General features: G+C 36.7%; 1 protein-coding gene across 3 annotated transcripts in view; it reads right to left on the reverse strand.

The window, feature by feature from the left end:
• NECTIN3 (nectin cell adhesion molecule 3) overlaps positions 1-21,547 on the reverse strand; it is a 62,871-nt gene that overhangs the window by 20,712 nt on the left and 20,612 nt on the right. For all 3 annotated transcript variants that reach the window (XM_039557497.1, XM_039557504.1, XM_039557488.1), the window contains exons 2-5: positions 17,422-17,760; positions 10,059-10,355; positions 8,176-8,293; positions 5,970-6,121 (exon numbers count right to left, since the gene is read on the reverse strand). In XM_039557497.1, the coding sequence (XP_039413431.1) occupies positions 5,970-6,121; positions 8,176-8,293; positions 10,059-10,355; positions 17,422-17,760 (906 nt within the window). The remainder of the gene's footprint in view (positions 1-5,969; positions 6,122-8,175; positions 8,294-10,058; positions 10,356-17,421; positions 17,761-21,547) is intronic.

A 21,547-nucleotide genomic window follows, 5' to 3' on the forward strand; every position in this document is an offset into this window, starting at 1 on the left:
ACATTAAGGGCATAATTTAAATTTTGTTTCATATGACACTTTATTGAAAAGCATCAATTTCCTCCTGATGATTTCCTTTAACATTTTACTTGGGACCCAATGTTTAACAGCTCTTGTCTCTTTCATTGATATAGGCTTCTGTCATCGCACAAAGCACAACAACATATTAAAATATCCATGCAGGCCAGGGAGCTAAAAGTAGAAGAAATTCTGGAAAAATATTTGGGTTTAGTTTAAATGCATCTTGATTTCAATTTTTGTCTCTTACTATGTTCTGGTCCCTGTTCAAATCCTTAGTACATGCACCCTGTAATAATGATGAGGACAAGCAAAGACCTCAGAATTTCTTCTACTTTTACATAGCTACCACCCCCACTAAAATAAGAGACATAACTGAAGAAAGCAAAAACCAATTTTCTGGTATGAACATAGCAAGTCAGCTGGCTCCTTCCATACACATAAAGAAGCCAAGCTTCCCTAGTTGGTTTCAAAGCCTTTAACACAGTTTTCTGCCAATAAAAGCAAGACTTACTCTTGACTTCAAATGAAGCCCTGATACCACCTCAAATTAAAGGACCATGTTCCCTGTGCACTGCTTAGTTTTCACTCTAATAATTATTTTCCAGATGTTTCCCATGGAAGTCAGTACCAACTTTCAACAGTGTCTATTACTGTATCCTACAGCTGTAGGAAGGAGAGAAGAGAAGATCCAGCAGACAGGAATTGTGCAGCAAGATTGATTTAATTATTTTACAAACTCTTTTATAGACTTTTTTCTTCATAGTCTAATTGAACAAAGGATCAGCCACCCCTTGGGGGTGATTGGCTAGAATCCTAAAACATCCATTGTCAAAATATTTTTCTACTGCACCATAAACATAGTTCTACAAGGTCGCAGGTGTTCATGGTTTACAGAACTCTGCAAATATCTTTGCGTGAGAGAAAAGTCTCACAGGCTTAGAAAGAAAAATTCTTGCTAGCAGCAATATTGTATCCACAAGTGTAAGTTTGATATTTTTATTTTTCCCTGAAATGCCTACTCTTGATATAGTTTTCTCAGCTCTTGCAATTCCAACACCTTATCTTCAGCAGGTGAGTTTCTACAACTAAGTTTAGTACAGGCCTCCAACTAACATGACATGTTTCGTGTCCCAAACACTACATCTTCCCGCTTCAATCCTCCTGCAGTACCACATCCTTCAAATGTCTGGGACTCACCTCTGCCTCTGCACCAATTCAAAGCCAACAATAAGCAAAATGTCAGTGAGATGAAAGTAGAAAGAGATGGATGAATCATCCTTAAAACCACGTCGCTATCTTCAAAGTCTTACGTTTAAGTCCTGTCTTGGTATTATCAGCTTATCATTGTAAAAAAATCAACTAGAGAACACAATATTCTTAAACCATAAACCATTTTGGATTTAGCCCACTATGAAGTATTTGAGAGGTAAAGTGACCAGCTCTGTAACAGATAAAATAATTCAATATTGGCACAATTTCCTTGGGTTTAAATTTGTCATTTAAACATTACAGAAATAAAGTTTTGGAAGGAAAGGTTCCTTGGAGAGTTGTTGTGTATTAACATACAGTCAAAGTCCGCCTGGTCGCAAAAGCCACAACAGAGTGGCCAAAAATAGCTCTCCCTATTTGAAAAAAAAACAACCCCACAACATTCAAGATACAAATGTCCCCTTTTTTTGCCTCCTACAAAACAAGGATCTATCAATTACTTCTAATCCAAAAGTGAGTTGGCTTTGCACAAATTACAAGATCTCTCTTTGTACCTGTCATTTTATTGAGTGTCAAGTATCTGCCTGTATATGTATTACTTGTATGTTTGCAGAGATACATACATACTTACTACTGTGTCTTACTGTTCTTTCTAAATTACCCTTAGATGTTAAGTACTTAAAAATTAAATAATAATTCTGTGCAGCTGGGTCTTAAAAACTGCCCCTTTATTTCAACTTCTGGAAAGCTTATGTAGTAACTCCTTTATGACAGCAGGGAAAGTCAGCTTTCCATGTTAGAAGACTCTAAATGTCTAAGAATAAATGATTTTGAAATTTATCATTCTTTCTCCAACCATTGCTACTCTAATGTTAGGTAACAGGTGAGGACACTGCATAACCCCCTCCCCACAGTGTCTTGCCTACAAAGGTTCCACACTGGAGCTAAACATTTGCCTTAGGATTATTTTCAGTGTGTGTCCCCCCACATCTATTTTGGCAGCATAATACGAAGATTTCTCTCATCAATCATCCACTTTCAAAGTTCAGTGTGCTTCTGTGGTTTCTAGCTGGGATTTTCATGCACCAAATAAAAGATTTTGGCGGTTTTTTTGGGACACAAGAGAAACTTTTTATTAACTTAACCTCCAGCATGGAAGAATATTCAGGAAGACCACTGAAATTTCAAAGCCTGCTAGACCAGGAAGCAAAAGCCCTTTGCTAAAGAGCAGTTTGTCAACATCCCTTCCAATATGTAATTTAGAAAATAAAAGAGTGCCTGTATTCACAGTGCACTCTCAGAACAGAGGTTTATATATGAAGCAGCAAAAAGTAAAACCAACGATCAGCTTCTGCTGTTAATCCTGACAATGCCCACTCTACAAGAAGGTGACCCTGTACTTAAAAACAACACCTTCCTAGGACTGCTGCCTAACAAAGGCTGGCTTTACTTTTAACAAAAGTAATCTCTTCCAAAGGCTGTCATGACAGAGGAAGTATGGCCCTACCTTAAGGCAAGTCTCACAGGTCACCTCTCCCTTGCAAGGGGAGAAAGGGAAAGCCTCAGTAAACAGCATGAAGGTGAAGAAACACAGAGCCAAGAAAACAAAGTTCAATTCCTTGTGTAAGAAAACTGAGTAAATCAATACTGTATGAGGAAGTGCTTTATATATCAAGCTGACAGCTTGTTTTGGTAAACTGTTACTTCAACACCTGAACTCCACGAGGAGCACAACTTGCTTTTGCTGGACAGCTATGGAAAAGGTTTAACTTTACATCATCAAATTAATAAAAATACCAAAGATAGCTGTGCCTTAAAAGCAATATAAAAAGAAGTATCAGGCTTCAAGTGCCATTTCAGTATTTCTCTATTCCTACAAGGATGTATCATCTCCTGAAACTAAAAGCTGATGAATTTACCATTTAGTTCCGGTCAACTACTTGTCTTTCATTTCTGTACTCCAAGAATATTAACCAAGTTTAGGAACAACAGAACTTATTAAGAATATAGCTTTGACTTTTTTAACAATGAATATCAGGACCAAAAGCAAGTTTTTGCTCAGCTTGCATTCCAATTCTAAAACACATTTCAACTTCTTTTCTAGCAGTTAAAAAGCTTGACAACTACCAGCATCGTGACTGTTCAGAAACATTAACTTCATAAATCCTTTTTGACAGCGTCATAATTAAAATTTGAAAGATGGTGTGATCATACAGCTTTGTCCCTTAACTTTCATGTTTCACTTCACATTTTATGCCAAGCTTTATACAGTGGCTAAGAGCAAAGATAGAAAAATAAACTAACTGATTATTTCAGCTTATTGCTCTACACTGCAATATCTGCTCTACACTGCAATATAATGCTCTATCACTGCCATGTTTGCCATTAATAGATACCTGGTGAGTTAAGTCAAATATTAAAGGTGGTAAGTGGTTTGATTATTAATCACTTGCCCAATCTGCATCATTTAAGGGCATTTCAGTTATTTAAAGAACCAATCATGCTGAGAAGTTATTCTGAACAGTTACAATAAATTGTGCTTAGTATTTGTTTCTGAAAACAATACAGGTGTTACACTAATAATTGCTTCACCTCTCCCATTTTTATCAAGTCTCCTATATATGAAAAGTTTATATGCAGTACTTTAAACCAGTTTGTCAGCATGATCCACATAACACTTCAAAAGACTGAAATTTACTGTCAGCTAAACCCTTTGTTGTTACTGGTGCACCTAACTGGCAGAACCATGACCCTGTATGATTCCTCACTAAGTGAGGCTCAGTTTTGTCGCTCCCTGAAAACAGCTAAGGTTTGCTAATTGCAGTTAAATTACTACAGTACGACAAAGTTGCTGAGCACAGCTGAAAAGCCACACACATGTAAACAGTGTCCATCAGTTCACAGCAAAGACCAACGACTGCAGCTTATCTATCTCTGCACTGAGCTGGTTTAAATGGTCTAACATTTGCATTAGGCTAGAACATAAACCATCACCACTGCCTGACTAACCTGTATGCCTACTCTGCTTTTCAAAATCTTGATTCATTTTAGGAAATATTATCTATGACTTCCTAGTTGGCCTGTTTTAGTCTGTTAGCTGAAAACATAATTTGAATGACAGCCTTCTGTTTCCATTCATGACAGTCACAGTAAAAAGTGTAAGGTCTACTTACAGCAGATGATATTCACAAAACTGACAATTTGAATAATAGGGGACTTTAAAAACTTCTCCCCACTGCTTAGTTAGAATAGGGCTGAGAACAGAGCTATAAACTGCACTGTTATTTTTTGAGCAAGTGTATTTGAAAGTTATATTCTAGTCAAATGTTTCACCCTATTTAAAGATATTATGATTTTTTAAATTAATATTTCTTAAAACGTGCCAGTTTTTGTAATTGCTTTGAGACTGCTATGCAGCCATGAAGTCTCCTCCACAGAAGAGGCATTAGAACCAAAACATTCAAAAGTAACACTCACAGAAATAACTTTCATAACAACTGGCAGCACTTGAAGTCTTTTAAATTACATAAAATTCTAGCCATTAAGTTGTTTACAAGTGATTCCACTGTCTCAAACTATTTATAAGTTTCCAGTTAACTAGCTCATTGACTACAGTTAATTAGAATTTACTAGCTTTCCACAGTAGCCTACAGTGTAGTTACGGCACTGACTGCAACACCATCATTCATTCTAAAGATGCAGACAACTGTCAAAAGTGAATTCTGACTGATGTGGTCAGTACTTAAATTCTCATTCTCATTTTAACCCTTAAGTGTTCATACGGAGTTTTAACAAAGAAGTCATTTATGTTTGTATCAGTCATCTTTGTATCATCTAACAGGCCAACATGCACTCTGACATGTTGCTTAATGAAATAACTAATGTCAAGAACTTACTGAAAAGCAGCAACATAATACAACAGAATGAAGTTTTAATTTTCATGTCTATTATCTTCCTCAAAAAATCCTTTAATATTTATAGGAGCATTTATTGCTCAAGCTAAATATTAAATTAATTTAGCTAATGCCTTATGGAAATCTGAACAGCTTTTCCACACTTGCACAGAACTATTCATGTGTACGATAAGTCATGCTGTTCTTCCACAAAAAAGGTGCCATGGTAAAACATTAATTACATTGTGTTAATGATAAAAGGATGCATGTTCGAACAGCAGTAGCACTGAACAGACACACAAATTTGCTAGATGATACTAAGTAGATCAGCAAGAGTTCTGCATGAGGTATTTAACTTGATGATTACTGGGTATCTGCATCCTGAGAAAATGACACAAGTAACTGGAGTACAACAGAGATACTCAGAACATAACCCCAACTTCCTTAAAACAGAGCATCTTTAGCTTTTCTAAATGTAGTTGTTCCCCTTCCACCAACAGCTGTTTTTTCAATTTTTTACGAAGTACTGTTTATTGCAGTCAGTAAGTCTTGTCAAACACAGGTTAACACTGCAAAAAACCATCAGTTTAACTATCAAGAGAAAATAATCATCTCAGAAGCACCTTAACCTTGAGAATTTCCACTGTATGTTGCTGTTCAAGAGTCAGTTTAATCCCAAATTGTGCTACAGCTTTTAAATCCACACTTTCAACAGCTTTTCACACAAAAACCATATATATTTCATATACTTCATGCAGCAACTGGCTCTTCAGTTTTCTAATTCAATCACTGACAAAAAAAAAGTTCCAAGTTAACATACTGTCTTTGTTGAGAAGTAAGACTTACCTAATATGTAGATAGTCTTCTGATCACTTCTCTGACCAAGAGCATTAGTCACCTTACAGACGTAAGTCCCAGTGTAGTTGTAAGTCAAAGGGCTGCTGAACTGCAGAGTATTGTTAACAGCCAATAGTCCTTCAGGCCATTGTCCATCCAACCTAAAAGAACAGTTATACTTCAAATGCGTATATTTACAACTAGTTTAAATAGAAGTTTAAAATAATCTTTCCAGTAATCTATAGAATGAATTTTTCACTGTGCTCTGACACTTCCCATGGGCTTTCCTTCAATATTCTCAGTGTACACCTGAAGATTTATTTAGTATTTAATTTCTGGGACAAATCCTTTAAATGCCAGATCTGCTGGATCTAGCAAGCTGTCTAAAACCAGCACTACTACAGCTAAGAAAAATGCACCTCAAAAGAACTTGGAAGAACAAGACAAGGCAAGCTCTGAAAACGAACAATCTAACTAAGAAGCACTTGCGCTGTCAGGATTATCTGCCTGTTCATTTGCATCCAGCTGAGCTATCACAGTAAATCTTTCTGTCCATACTTGCTTAATTTAGAGGACATTTTGACTAGAACTTCTGTGCAAGAATTCAAGCAGTTTCTCCTCTCCTGAGCTGCCTTTTCTCATCTCCCACCACTTTTCTGTCTAAATTACAGCACTGAAATGGAATATGGTACTTGGTGATACACCTGGGGAAACAACTGGTTTAAAAAATTTATTTTTTATCAGCTGACTTTTTAAAGTCTATCATTTCCTTGTACAATTCTGCCTGAGATTGCAGTAACAATTGTGTAAACACAACAGAAAAAGGGGAAAGGGCAAAGGCCTTGGAACTATTTTAACAGAGCTGCCAACTGCCCATTAAACACCTGTCTAACTTCATGCCATTGAAACCCATTTTGATTTATCTAAGGACCTATTAATATCTAAGCAGGCCTAAATCAATATTCCAACTAGATCACTAGATGACTATCTTGAAAGCATTTGGTAAGTTATTTTTAAGTAGTATTGAACAAAAAGTTAACGCTAAATGCAATCTTCAAAAAATGTGGTTCAACACAACATTCCTACTCCTTTGCTGTGATTATTGCCCAGAATTGCTTCAGCCACATAAAGCTGATAAAAGCCATCAGGCACATACTCTGTAATTCACAGTACCAGAAGTATTTGTTTCAAGATACATAAAACAGTCAATTGGTTTGAAAGGTCTATTATAATAAAATTCTCATACATGCAACATTTTAAAATATTACTAGCCATGAAAATATCACTATCCCAGTAAATACAATGTCATCTTGGATTCCAAGGGATACAAGGTAGTATCAAGGTAGTACAAGGTAGTAAGGTAGTTCTACAACCTATTGTAATCTGACAACAGTAATACAGCACACAGCTCAACACAGCACTTCTCATTTCTTCAAACTCAAGGTTCCCTTCTTTTACATAGATTTCACCCCCTACACATGAAGTTCCTCATTCACCAGTGCTACAGCTTTTTGGATGGGTTTTGCTCAAAAAGGCACACCAGGTTTATTCCAGAAAATTTAGATTTCCTATACAAGTTTGTTCCATTTTAAGTTTAGGAAATCTAATATTCACCTCTGAAGCTTGAATGGCTTTAAATGTATTTAAATAGGTTTATTTCTTCTAGAATTGTAAACAGTGGTTGTATTGATTAGTTCTTACATATGTTTGAAATTCAGATGAGAGAACTGAGAACCCAGTGCATCTGAAGAAGCAAATGGTACTGCTGCTAAAGCTTTTTTTAAACATAAGAATTTTTATGTGCTGAAATTTCTAAGCCTGGGATGGGGATGGCAGTCCATAAATTCAAAAAATGTGGATGCCTTGTAAGCTTTTTAATTTTTTCATAAGAGGCATATATAAATAACAGTTGGATCCATTCTGGATTTACTGGTCTTTGCTCTACATGTAACACACAGAGCTTAGTCCACCTTGAGTAACTAAAGAGACTTTACCCTGAGAGTAATGACAAACTGTTCAGACACAAATTTTCAAGATATCCACTCACTTGTATTCATACAAACACACATCTTGTATTCTCCTTTTAAAAAGCTGAATAAAACCATTATGACCAATACAAATCATATAATCTTTGTTTTCAAAACATGCATTTACTGTAAGCGAAGTTATTATATCACTTGAATCGTGTGGGAAGTCCCTTTTCATAAATATTTACCTGGTCCACATAAATTCCATAGGTAATGGGTTTGCGTCAGCATTGCATTTGAGCTGAACATTCCCTCTTCCAATGAACCAGTTTCCATCATAGCCAGTTACTGAAACTTCTGGGGCATCTAACAAAAAAAAGACTTCATCTATCAACAACCACAATTTTTACATTAAAAGTGAATTGCATTTAAGATCAATAGAACAGAAGGGTACTTTTTGGGACGGTTTTTTGAGAAGGATATGTGCTTTAGCTGTTGGTTGCCCTTTTGTTTTTAATTTAAATACCACCACCAAAATATACAGAGAACATGATGCAGCTCCAAGCTACAGCATTAATATGCAGCAGTGAACAAATTGTTTTAAAGTGCAACTTTCCTATTGTGTTTTCAGCAACCACACAGTACCCTGGGGAAGTGAGAGGACTTCAGGAAAAAAAGAATCAGTTTCATGTTTTTGGGACATGAGGAATGGTAAGTTAGAACTACTTTTCACTAAAAAGATACAGCAAAGGATCAGAAACAACCTTGGGAGAAAGCAGGTAATTAGGAAATCACCAAGAAATTCACAGACGCCAACTATAAAGATTAAATTATCCATTGGCATCAAAATGTAGAATTATTTTATGGCTCTAAGAAGCCAGGAGGTGATTTTAGAGAGGCCTTGGCAAAATATTCAAAAGCCAAGGAACAGATGAACCAGTATGATTTGGGACAAGCTCTGAAGCGGAGATGGAGGAGCAGTTGCAAAGCTACTATGTGTCAGGGAAGACTGAAGAGCACACACTGCTTCTCATTTGCTGCTGTGTACCTTACTATACAATTTTGTTAGAAATTCTGAAACATGCATTAACGCTAATCTCAGCTAAAAATATTAAGACCAACTTGCATCCTCACTTTACTTTCAACAGGAAACAATTCTCTTAATTCACTGTTTGAGACAATGATGGGAACAAATCCTCTTTAGTTTTATTTCTGTATCAATGGCCCTCCAACCTAGAACTTCATTTCAAGATCAATAAAATAAAGCAGTGCTAATCATTATTTTATGCCAAAATAAGTGATTCTTTACCAAACAGAACAAAACCAAAGCAAAATCAAATTCTAGTCAAATCAAAACAGCCAAATCTACTTTTTCCAGCCACTACATTTGTTCTGCTTGAACTGACAGACTTCTGTGATTTAGGAACTTTAAAGCAGCACACAGCCAAGACAGAACACCAAGGAACAACGTGAAAATAGTTGGTTTTGTTCATATATGCAGTGTCTAACAAATGGACCACATGCCTAAAGCTTATTTGTCTTAACTGGTTTTAATTAAGCAACATTGTAAGCCACCTTGCTTTGCATTCATGTGTTTTAAAAGCCATAAATTTTTTAAAGAAGGCCGGTACAGATTTGAATTATATGAGCCATCGGAAGCAGAATAACAAACGCTAGGCACGTATGTACTATGTTCTTGTTTCCTTACACTAGTTAGAGTGGACAAAGTTTGGTGAATAACCTGAAAATAACTTATTGACCACCACAAGATCTATTTTCAACTTAACATCTCAAACATGAATCTTCATTAGCATTCTTTTTTAATTCTGCTGAAATTGTAAGACACTATAAACAGCTTATGGATCAACCCCCATGTTTACCCATGATTCAATATCCAAAACAGTAGAAATGTAACAGTATTCTAGCTTCATGACTTTATTTTCAATACAGAGACCCTAGGCTTTTACTCCTGCCTGACCTGCCCCTTATCACAGATTTTCTATATGGTTTTCACTTCCTTTATTTTCCTGAAGCAGAAAGTGCTCATCTCCTTTCTGTGCAAGGTATACACTGATTAAGGGGGTGGTTGCAAGATATGTACCAGGCAGTAATTACCTCACAGAATACTTACACTGTATGTCCAGCATGTAAGGGTATCGTATCTCCTTTTCAAAGGCAGGGTGCCTCACAATGCAAGTTATGTGTCTTCCTCTTGCAAATCGTGTCGGGACAATCACATACTGACTTACAACTGTCACTGTTTCATTTGGAAACAAAGTAGAGGTGGATTCCATTTCACCAAGGCCTCCTTCCCAGTCAATCTGTGCAGCAGGTTTTCCAGTGGCTGCTGTACAAGTGGCTGCTATTGTCCTATTTGCACCATCTATTAGAGGGTTTGGTCCTTTCGTTAAGCTCACAACAGGTTCAACTAAGAAGAAGGAGAAAAAGTAGATTTAAACAAGAAAGACTCCACATCTTTGAAACTGTCACTATGTAAAAGTTAGACAAAATCTAATCCATTTGCAAATGCTCATGTTAATCAGACATCCTAGACATAAGACCATGCATATCTCAAGAGATTATAGCTCTACAAGGCTTTGGCCTAATGACACTATCCCCCCTTGTCCAACTCATTCAAGTTCAGTGTTGTTCATTCACTACATTTAATGCACTGTCAGGGAATTCCAGAGTGGTTAGGTCCAAAATACCAATTGCAGTGCTCCAGTTGCAGTGTCTGACAACAGAGAGCTTAAGGTATTAGACTGAAATTACACCACAGGTTCTTTTTCAAAAAGCTTAGATTCTGCTGCATTTTCAAGCATTCAAGAATTAATCTGTCAGTTTGTGCCACTTGAAAGCTACTTCAGAGTTCTAACACCCAACATTAAGAGTTTAAGCTTTTATTGATCAGTACAATACAAATTACTTCCATGCTGCATCTTCATTATATATACATACTGCACATCAAATAAAGGACGTAATATGTACAAATACACATAATTGTATATAAAATTTATCTAAGTTTTCAATATACAAAGTAATTGTTTCTATATAAAATAAAATTTTGCCTATATATATATATACACACACACGCATGTTCTTGTGAATGAATCCCTATAAAAGTTTAAAAAATGGAACTCAATACTAAGTCTAAGTCTAAAGAAATCTGCACGTGGAAGGATGTGATCTCCTTTTTGTAAAGCCACTGCTCACCCCAAAAGTCTAGAGACTTGGGGAACACACCTTTTTCTAGAAGGAAGTTGAGTTCCTCATGTACGAGTCTACTGTTGAAAGCCATAGACTAAAAAGCTTTTAAAAAATTTCCTTCTGATTTAGCAAATCTGTTTCAGCCCTGTATGAGCCACCCACCAGTTGCAGCCCAAGTCAGAAAAACTACCTGGTGCTTCAGATACAAACCATAGTTGGGCTGTTTTAGACTGGCCCATTTGTGTTACCAGTTCTGTAAGGGACAGGTTTGCAGTAGTGCACCAGCCTATTCCACAATCCTGGTCCTTCACTCTAATCTGGCTACCGAAGTCCTCTGAAGGGAAGTCATTGCTACTCACCATAATGCTTCAGAATCCACCTCAGTGGATCAGCCCTCACTAATCACAAAGCAGAGACAAGTCTTGCAACTTCTGTGCCTTTCAGCATCCAAGAAGAAGGAGAAAAGTTAGATCATGGAATTTCTTTCCAATAAATTGAAGCTGACCCACACATACATCTTGTAACAGAGTAGAGCAAAGTTCACAGTACCTGGCAAGTTCTCCAACTACCTACACCTTCCAAAGATAACTGGCTACTAAATATTTTCAGCTTGAGCCCCTTCAGTGCCAAGATCAGTTTTTGATTGTTTTCTGCTCAGTCTAACACTGCTCATGTCTGAACAAGGTGGTTTATTATTTCTCAACTATGCTAAAGGGAAAGGCAACTATTAAATGGATAACCTTATAAAATGAGTTTTCTGTTCTATGCTTAGACATGCTTGAAGAATAGAAATTGTTATGAAACTGAAGATTGTTCGGGCAGATACTGAGAGCAAATTATTTTCTACTTTGTTTCTCTGAATGGCTGCCCTCTGAGATTTGTTACTGAAAGTAAACCAATAACAGTTTTTTTCTGCCAAGTTCCACACTCACTCTTCTAGATCTGAAGCATTTCTAATAGAGCTTCTTTAAAAATCTGATTCCCTGCTCTCCGACACCAGCAACAGCTAGCGCCTTCTGCAATAAGCTTGGATATCTGAACTGATGTACATATGAGGCATTGTATCATCTGGATAAAAGCCTTTACATAGCTTTGTTATTTGACCCACAATTTGGTTTTCCTGATTTAACATGAACACTACTGCCTCGTTCACTGGTAGTGACTTCTTCAATAGCTTCTGTAGTATTACTAAAATGCAGAAGTAAACACCCAAATTTATATTTAGAGTTTTACATGCATGAAGATTCTAATTTTTGCTGTATTCCTTCCCAAGATTTCCGTAACAGTAAAATCAACTAAATTAGCAGCTATCATTAGCATTTCATGCCAAAACTGTAGACTCCAATAATTTCAACTAATAGGAATAAAAGCTTGATATGTTCTATTCCTTTGATTTTTCTTTTTAAAAAAAGTATGCAACTACATAATTTTTCCTCCACCTCTTTGTGAAAGGATACGTAAGTAAACAAGAACTCTTAGTTGCAGACATCTCCAGACCCAAAGTAGACTAGTCAGTACTGGACTCTTAAAGTCTTCAACTAGCCAGAAAGCATGATAGACTAATTTAAAATGCCTACTTTCTCCTATTTATATATATAATTATCATTATAAGGAAAAAACCTACTTTCTCAAGTGATACCAGAGATTTGTTAGAGTTCATTGTGTAATACTTAGTTTTACACTTGTCAACCAGAGACAAAGGTGAACTATTCAAAACTACTCAGCCTCATAAAATATACTTATTCCCAGTCCTATGTGTTTCCGTGCTCTAGTTTTTTTATACATCACAAATGTATAAAAGGCTTCTACTGTCACATCTTCCCATAAATTGTGATTCTTGTACTACACACCAACTGCAAGATAACTAAATAGCTGCATACTGAAAAATGGAAAGCAGCTGCTGTTAGGATACTTATTTCTATAGTTTATCATTTAGGACTACTTTGTCCCAGCAACTGAAGCAAAACCAGCAGAAGCCCAGCTACTTATTCTATGGCCTTTCTAGATGTTTCAGCCATGGATTAAGAGAAGTATCTGGTGAATGAATCCATAATTACAAGGGGCCATTGGCATCTCATCCCTCACAGTGTGAAACAGTTTTACCATTTTCAGTTTGGAAAAGAGATCACCCAAAAAGTATGGGCTTTGGAAGTTTTTTTTGTGGTTTTGTTTTTTTTTTTTTTTTTTTTTTTGAAAGTGTAACTTCTATATGCAGTCCTCTTATCCCAGGACCATTCAGCGTGCCACATGAATCACACAATCATGTGATTTTCAGTGACTTTCACTCCTCACAGTGTTGGTGGAGGACACATGAGGCAGCTGGAAGAGCATTAGAGAAGCTACTACAGCCACTCAGTAGGAACATTATGCTCTATTCAGGTCAAATGAAAAATATGGTGAGGACAATGTCTGGCAAAGGAAGAGACTAACCCCCTTAGAGCCAAAAGCAGGACCTGCTTCCACAGTGTAAGAGTTCCATCTAAAGCAACATTATGGCATGAATTGCATTTGAATATTAAAGACATGATGGCTGAAGCATGGAAGCTAGTTGTGCAGCTGTTCAAAAGGTCTCAACTCATTTGCCAATCTGTGCTTGCCCTTTCACTGATTCATGACCACCACCTAATTTAACCCTGCTTATTCTACCTTTACCTTATGTTCAACATGGACAAATCAGAAATCTCTCACTGCTTAAGTCCTGACACTTCTTTACAAAAAAAATAACATAATACAGCATACAGACAAGAGCCTTAAATTCTACTGCATTACGTTTTGAAGCAAAAAAGCTGCTTCTTGGTTTTCATGTACTTCATAAGCCTTTTTCAATTGCTTCTGCACATACTGGGCACAGGAGGTCTGGATGAAATTGGCATGATTACAACACAAAAAAGATTATTTCTTCCTGTCATTAAATTCACTAGTTCCTTGGCAACAGCATGACACTGGGAATTGTCATCCCCTTCATCACAACTGACATGTACTTGATTAACCTCTTTCTAAAAGAATATTTCAAGTTCTTATTTTCTCTTGCCTCAAAACCAGCAGCTCTATCTTTCTGTGTACCTTATCCTGTTTGCTAATTAATGCTTAATTATTAACTTACTAAGGTTGTTTTCTTGTTTTAGTAGTTTTGGGGGGGGGTTTGCTTTTTTGTCTTAAGGCCAGTCAGTTCACTAATTTGTCATCTACTTGATTTTTTTTCTTGGCCCAGAGTATTTATTCTGTAGTACTTAAGAAGAACATGTACATCTCATCAACTAGCACTTCTCGAACACCATTACTTCATTAGAATTGTCTGAGAGGATCCAGTGTCTATACTGCCTGACACACATCATCTTTTAATTCCTAACTGGAAGAATTTCTGCATTAGAGTGTCTGGGATCTAATTCACATCGTGATAGACCTACACCCTTGACACTCATCCTTCACTTGTAGCATTGGTAAGAGCTAGACTGCAGAAGAAGACGACCTACTTTATCAATACCCATGATGAGAAATCCAACTTAGCAAGACAGAGTCAAACCAAACCAAGTACTTAAAATAGTCGTGGACAGCACTCAAGTCAGGAACATAAAAATTATGTCAGCTCCGCAAGCTACCCTGTGACAAGGCATCTCTTCTGCCTTGAGACTTCAGTTTGCCTCATTTGGTCAGCAACTTGGGAAACCAACAGCTTGACACAAAAATTATTTGCCATTTTTTGCACAAGTTTAACAAGGTAAGTTTGACAAACCAAAGTTTTAGCAAAGTTCAATATATCTGTTTGACCTTAAAAGCATTTTCATATTTTCACTGTGTTAACCTCTTCTTTACAGTGCATTTCCTTAAGACAACATGAAGCACTAAGCAAAGCAAACTGCGAGTGGGTAAAGTCACGAAACATGGCAAGTCTGTTAAACTCAGGGTGCAGAAGAGGTTCTAAATATGGTCTTAAATGATCAGTGCACTGTGGCAAAACACAGGGCATTTTACCTTGGACTTAATTTTTCCTTCCATTTGTCTTCAGTGTCTCTACCTTACAGTGTAAAAGCATCTACTACATGATTAACTATGTCCACTACACATGGGAAGGAAACAAACTCTTTGCTAAATAAGAACAGACAGGGACTAGGAAAAAAGGCAGTCCTGCTTCAACTGGAAACAGCCTCAGCATTAGGACAGGAACTTCTTTCCTTACTTAAGGGAAAGTTTTTTAGACCAGTGGAAGAATGCAGTCAGATTGAAGATTTTTTAAGTCACATTAAGATTTAAATTAGAGCTATTGCATGCCCTAAGATTCTGATGAGCTTGAATTGCTGAGTTCAGGCCAGCAAAGTTCACAATTTACAGCATATTCTGAAAATCATTACTTCCAGTATTTTGACTGTTTAAGCCTGCATGTCAGTGCAGCAAAAAGTTTCTAGAAGGACGGAAGAAAACTGTAAGACCAAAGAGCTTAAGTCCAACAGAGGGCTGGCTACCTAGCGGTACATGCAAGTGAAGCTGATGCTAGCTAGGATGGAAAGGCATCTTCGCCAAGTAACAGCTGAGTTTTGCCATTTAGAAGTTGATACCAAATCCTGAGAGACTTATAGCAATTGGCAACCATCTACATCAATGATGAAAAAAGCTATGATCAGAACCATTGTACGCCTGACCAACACTTTGCCTATTTCAACTGCAATTTTTCATAACACATATCTAATGAAACCAGTTGTGGTCCCTCTACACTTTCAAATGTAGAATAATAAGCACACAGGACATACATGTGCTTTCCAAGTTCCTCCAAATACCTGAGATTACAAGTGCAAAATGGACACAACTACTAATTTATCTGAAAAAAAGAAATAATCTTAGAAAGAGGAACTGACTAGAAAAGATGAGGCAAGACAGTAAGAACTTCCCACTGCTAACTGGTAAAGCACAATAGCTGAAACCTGAAGTCAAAAGACTGCTACAATAACCACAGACAGCCACTTGCAGTACAGATGGAAGGCAGATGAAAAAGAGAGCCATAAGACCACATGCTTTGTGCATCACGTAGAATTTTGGTTTCAAGTTGGATTAAGCCAGTTGCTTTGATGCATTTATTTTGCTCCCCCTTGTGGTGAAAACCAGTTTATATCCTGTGCTAAAGCTGTCTGATTAACCCCATTGAATATTCTACTACTATGAAAAGCAGGTATTGAAGACTAAGAGATGATCCTAAAAAGCATTTCTGCTTACAGAAGTAGGTATTGATGACCACCTCAGCTACAGAAAATATCACTGGACTCCTGGAAGTAGATACAGAAGTACCTTACACTAGTACAAGAGGGATACTACTCTAAGGAGAGGGCAATTTGGTAACAGGCTTTCAAGTTCCAGAGTAATTATATTACGTTACACTGCAGTAACACCTGAGTTACTAGCACTTCAGCACTAATTCCTTATGACAGCAATACTCAACCCTCAACAAGAGGGACAAAATTAGTGTAAACAAACCCCCAAGTTTATAAAAGCTTCACATTATGACTATCCACAAGCAGTCAAGAGCTTAAAGTGACTCTTCCCACAACTCCCAGCAGTCATCTAGACAGTTTTGCTTTACATTTACACTGTGCAAAGAACAGTTTACACCACCAGTCCCAAGCAGCTATATTAAACTATCATGTTAGCAACACATCTATAAAATCATGCAATTGAGTTGGAAGGGACTTTTTGAAGGTCATCCAGTCCAATCCCCTAGCAATAAGCAGGGACATCTTCAACTACACCAGGCTGCTCAGAGTCCCGTCTGAATGTTTCCAGGCATGGGACATCTACCACCTCACTAGGAACTCTAACCTAATTACAGATGATGGGTTATTTCACTGAGACAACCAGTCATCAGCAGGGTTCAGAAATACCTGCTTTTTCTGAAGACCAGTGACTACTTAGTACTAACTGAGGGAATTTGTGAGGGAATTCAGCCAAGGTGGTAGCTAAAGCCATGTTTAGCAGCTTCTCAGCACATACACACAAGTCCCTGGTATCAACATTGTCTCTCAAAGTTCTAAAGCACTGTGCTAATACAAACTAAATGTCTGTATAAGCACAATGCCTAAAAAGGAGCTTTTTTTAATTTATTAAAAAAATATTTATTTTTTAATAACTAGTCAAGTTCTAAAGAAGCAAGACCCAAAAGAAGTCTCCTCTATGACATTAGTAAAAATAACACACCTGTAATGAAAGACCAGCAAACACATATTTTGCATTAAGTTAAATGGTAAAATACAACTTACTAGTAAGTTAAGAATTTTTCTCATTTCAAAAAGCAGCTGACTTACCTAGTACTGTTAAAGTTGTTGATGCCTGTGTATTTCCAAGTGGGAATGTAACTGCCTTGCAAATATATTCTCCTGCATCAGAAAAGCTTACATTTTTTAAGATGATTGTTGCATCAGTAAGTGAGTAGTTTTTAAATGCCACTCTTCCTTGGTATTCTCCTTGAACAGATATTCCATATTCAGGGTGATGAACAGCAATAGTCTGTGAAATTTTACCATCTATCTTCTCCCAAGAAACTTGTGTTATTGTTTCATTTACATCAATTATGCATTTCAGTGCAACCTTCTTCCCCCAAACTGCTGTCACATGTGGATCAACAACTGGTCCAGCTAAGGCACCTAAAAACAAAGCAATTGTTAGTTGCTACAGAAGAAAGTTATGTCTTTTGCTTTTCACAGGAAGCCTTCTTCAGTAATTAGCTTACCTTTTTAGAAGAGAATTCCCACTTTTTTCTGAATAACTGATTCACAATAGCATGGAAATACTTCAGAAACATATTTCAAGCAAAACCATCAAAGCTAGGCACAGATCAACCATTTTTCAGAGAATACTACCACTAATACACAACTTCATAGAAAAATGACCTGACAATTGCGTAACAGTCTTTTGGGAATTTAACTAGACATGAACATTTTGTTGATTCACATTTATCAAAAAACCAGTAACAAGACATGTTACTTTTTAGCAGTCTGATTACTGATACAGAGCATCAAGCAAAAATTTAAGTTAAACTTCTACACTTGCGTTTCTCCTTAAATAATCTTTATTAAGTCGTATCTTTTGTAAGTAGAAATAAGTGAAACTTCTAGCACTTACCATACCAGTAAATACTTCAAAAGCAAAGCAACAATTAAAAAAACAAACAAAAAAGCCCCTATCAAAATCCCACAAACCTCCATGTTTACAATGATAGTCACTCAAAGAACTCAACTTGAACTTTCCTACTCTACTTCCTAATGAAGACATTTACCATCATACATATGCAATCTTTCTGCTACACTCTGGTGGGGTGTCTTTACACAAGATCTTCTCTCACACAGTAAATATGCAAGAGTAGGCATAGTCAAGCACTTGCTTAGGATTCAATGTATTTCTGTTTAATACCTAAAATGCCTTCCACAGTAGCAACTACATTCTGAACTCAGCATTTTACACCACCCTCCTTTCAAAAACTGAAATCCACTAGGACAAAGCAGTTCAATATAACACAGGTTCACAATTTCTTCTGCCAAACAGATGCTCCAGAAACTTCACTCATTAGCTCTCTCAGAGCAAACTAACCTGATGAAAAAGAACCAAACTCTTAGTTCACAGTGTATTTCTTTTTCCTGCGCTCAGATTTTAACAGAGCTATTTCAAATGCTGATTCACTCCTCAGATACCAAATCAATATCCAGGATGTTACTGGGGAAGTTCACCCATGAAGCAAAAGCCAAGTATAAATTTTAGTAGCCCCGTTCTCCTAAGCATGAAGAAGTCATTCAACTTGAGACATGAGCTGCCTTTTCACTCACCAAGTTCACACAAAAGGCAAGCCATGTGTTCAGGCAAAATATCTCTATACACCTTTACGTACAAGTCCATTGTTAATAGCTCTCTGCTTCCCATCAATTGATTTTTCATTGTTCAAACCATTTCTGAGTCAATGAAGTCACCCAAAAAAGTGATTTAGCTATGGATTTCTTCAGTATAAAACTACTGCCTAACATCAATAGGATGAACACCTTAAGTTACACAAATAAATCAAACTAAGCCAGAACTTTAGATCAATATTGTTGATGCATGAGTGGCTAAGTGGGGCTTGTGAGGGGACAAAAAATAGCAAGTAAGAAAACTCCTAATATGTTTCATGTAGAGAATATCTGCCATGACAAGTAGAGGAAGAACATTCTGGCTATTCTCCTCATGCCTCTTATCTAACACATTATGGTAACAGACACTGGAAAGAGGGAAACTTTTTGCAAACTGGCATGTGCAGAGTTCTGCCCAAACTGTCTCCACTTGCCATTGCTACATTTAAGCATAAGGTGGAGTGCTCCTTAAAAAGTATTTGACTATTGCTTTCTACCTTATAAGTAAGGCTCACAAGTTACATTTCTGAAATGTATTTCAGAATGTACAGGATATGTATATCCTGTAATGTATTTTAAGTAATGTAATTAAAAACACACCTTCATGCAGAAATCAGCTTTTTGCAACATTTAAATCTACTGAATTAACCTGTATTAAGCTTTAACATAGTGATTAGCTATATATAACCCCAAACAACTTAGTATAGAAAAGCCCCCACAAGTGAACTTAAAAAAACTGCTCAGACTTCTGGGGAACGTAACAAACTGAACTGGAAAAACATCCCAGTTAATTGAACACAAGCTTTTATGTTTCCTTTTTTTTTTTTGACAACTCTGCTCCCAGTAATTGGAGGCTTTAACATCAAAATGACCATAGTACATTTAAAAAGTCAACACTCCACAATTTTCCCACCAAGGAATACTTCTAACAGCTCATTTGTGCAATGAGAACATTGTGTTCTCACATGAATTACATGAATATTTTCAGAAGTCAAACTTCTTCATTGCTGCTATTTTCAAGATTTACAGAGTGAACTGAGCAGGACCCATATATATTTATAGACATAAACATACTTTTAGTTGATCAGTTAGATCTTTTTCCTTCACTTCCAGCAAGGGAGGTAGAGCTAACAGATCACTACTCCAAATTTTACAATTTTACATTTATCCCATCTTCTGACATATGTTCACACTACAAAGACCAAAAAAAAAAAATTAGCTTATCTATGAGGATCATTTTACTTGAACTTACATACAGCTCACACAACAGCATATAGACTCCAAAGTGTTTAAAGCTCTAGAAACAGCTTAAATCTGAAGTGCCAATGCAATGTAACATATTTAATTTGGAACAGTATCTCTTGTTTTAATCTCCATCCAGTTATTCTTTAACTAGCTTTAGCTGCAGAGCAATCAAGCTAATAGTTCAAACTAGCAAGCTAATTACCGTGCAGATATTCAGGGCTCTCCAAGACTCAAGACTCTAAGGTAAGTATTTCCTTTGATATAAAGACTTCCACTCAAGAGTCAGTATTTTGCTCACAGATTGTAGTTGAATAATGAGCTACATGTCTCCTCCAAAATAACACATTTAGAGGCTTACAATGCACAAGGTTCTGAAGAACAAGACACTTCAAGACCACCCTATTCAGGTCCTTAACTGATCCAAAGTACTAGCACATAGGACATACATTTCTGGTTTTAATGAGGCCTAGCCCTCTTCCTCTTGAAATCTAATACTGAAATCTGACCTTCTCTGCTTCACGTTCACAGTATTTAAGTCTGTCATCCTCAACAAACCGTATGGATACACTTTGTATTCAATCAGTAATTAAGATGTTTTGTAACTTCTCAAGGTAAACACAGCATCACAAGGTTTTCTTACTTTTTTCTTTATATTTTTCCAAGTTTTTACAGATCTGCCTTCCCTTTCCTTTTTGCTCCCTTGGAAGACGTAAGATTGTTCTGTACTGTTTCACATGCAGCCTGATGAGATCGCCATCCTAGGTGCCTTTACATGATTCAATTTTAGCTAAGTCCCTATGCACCAACTGATTTTTGATCACAGTGATCCAATGCCATGCCGGCAATAAAGTCAAGGATCTTACCTGAAACAGCAAGGCGCTGACTCTACTCATATAACTTGACAAAAAGTTTGAAGAGTAAACAAAACCAAACAAATCCCTAAGGCTCACTTCTAGCATTAAAAGCCACAGAACTAGGTGCTATCTATCAAATGCTGACCATGATAACAATCTGTTCAATATCAATTCTTAATTAAGCTTCTACCACTAACTGAAGAAAAGATACTGATGAATTATATAAACAACCTTCTTAAAACAACAAAGTATTCATGCTATGAAATGACAGAATACTTTCCAGATTTACAGGCTTGTTATATTTTGCAATAAACAGATTTAGATTTTCTATATGAAGCAGCCATGCGCAAGTCTAATTATAAAAGAAATGCATTTTGTTACCCACTTAACAGCACACTTCTGGCAAGACAAGGTGACCATACTGACACTTTCTAGCCACTGATTTCCCATAACCT

Source organism: Corvus cornix, chromosome 1 (assembly GCF_000738735.6).
Source record: "Corvus cornix cornix isolate S_Up_H32 chromosome 1, ASM73873v5, whole genome shotgun sequence".
In the NCBI taxonomy this organism is placed as follows: domain Eukaryota; kingdom Metazoa; phylum Chordata; class Aves; order Passeriformes; family Corvidae; genus Corvus; species Corvus cornix.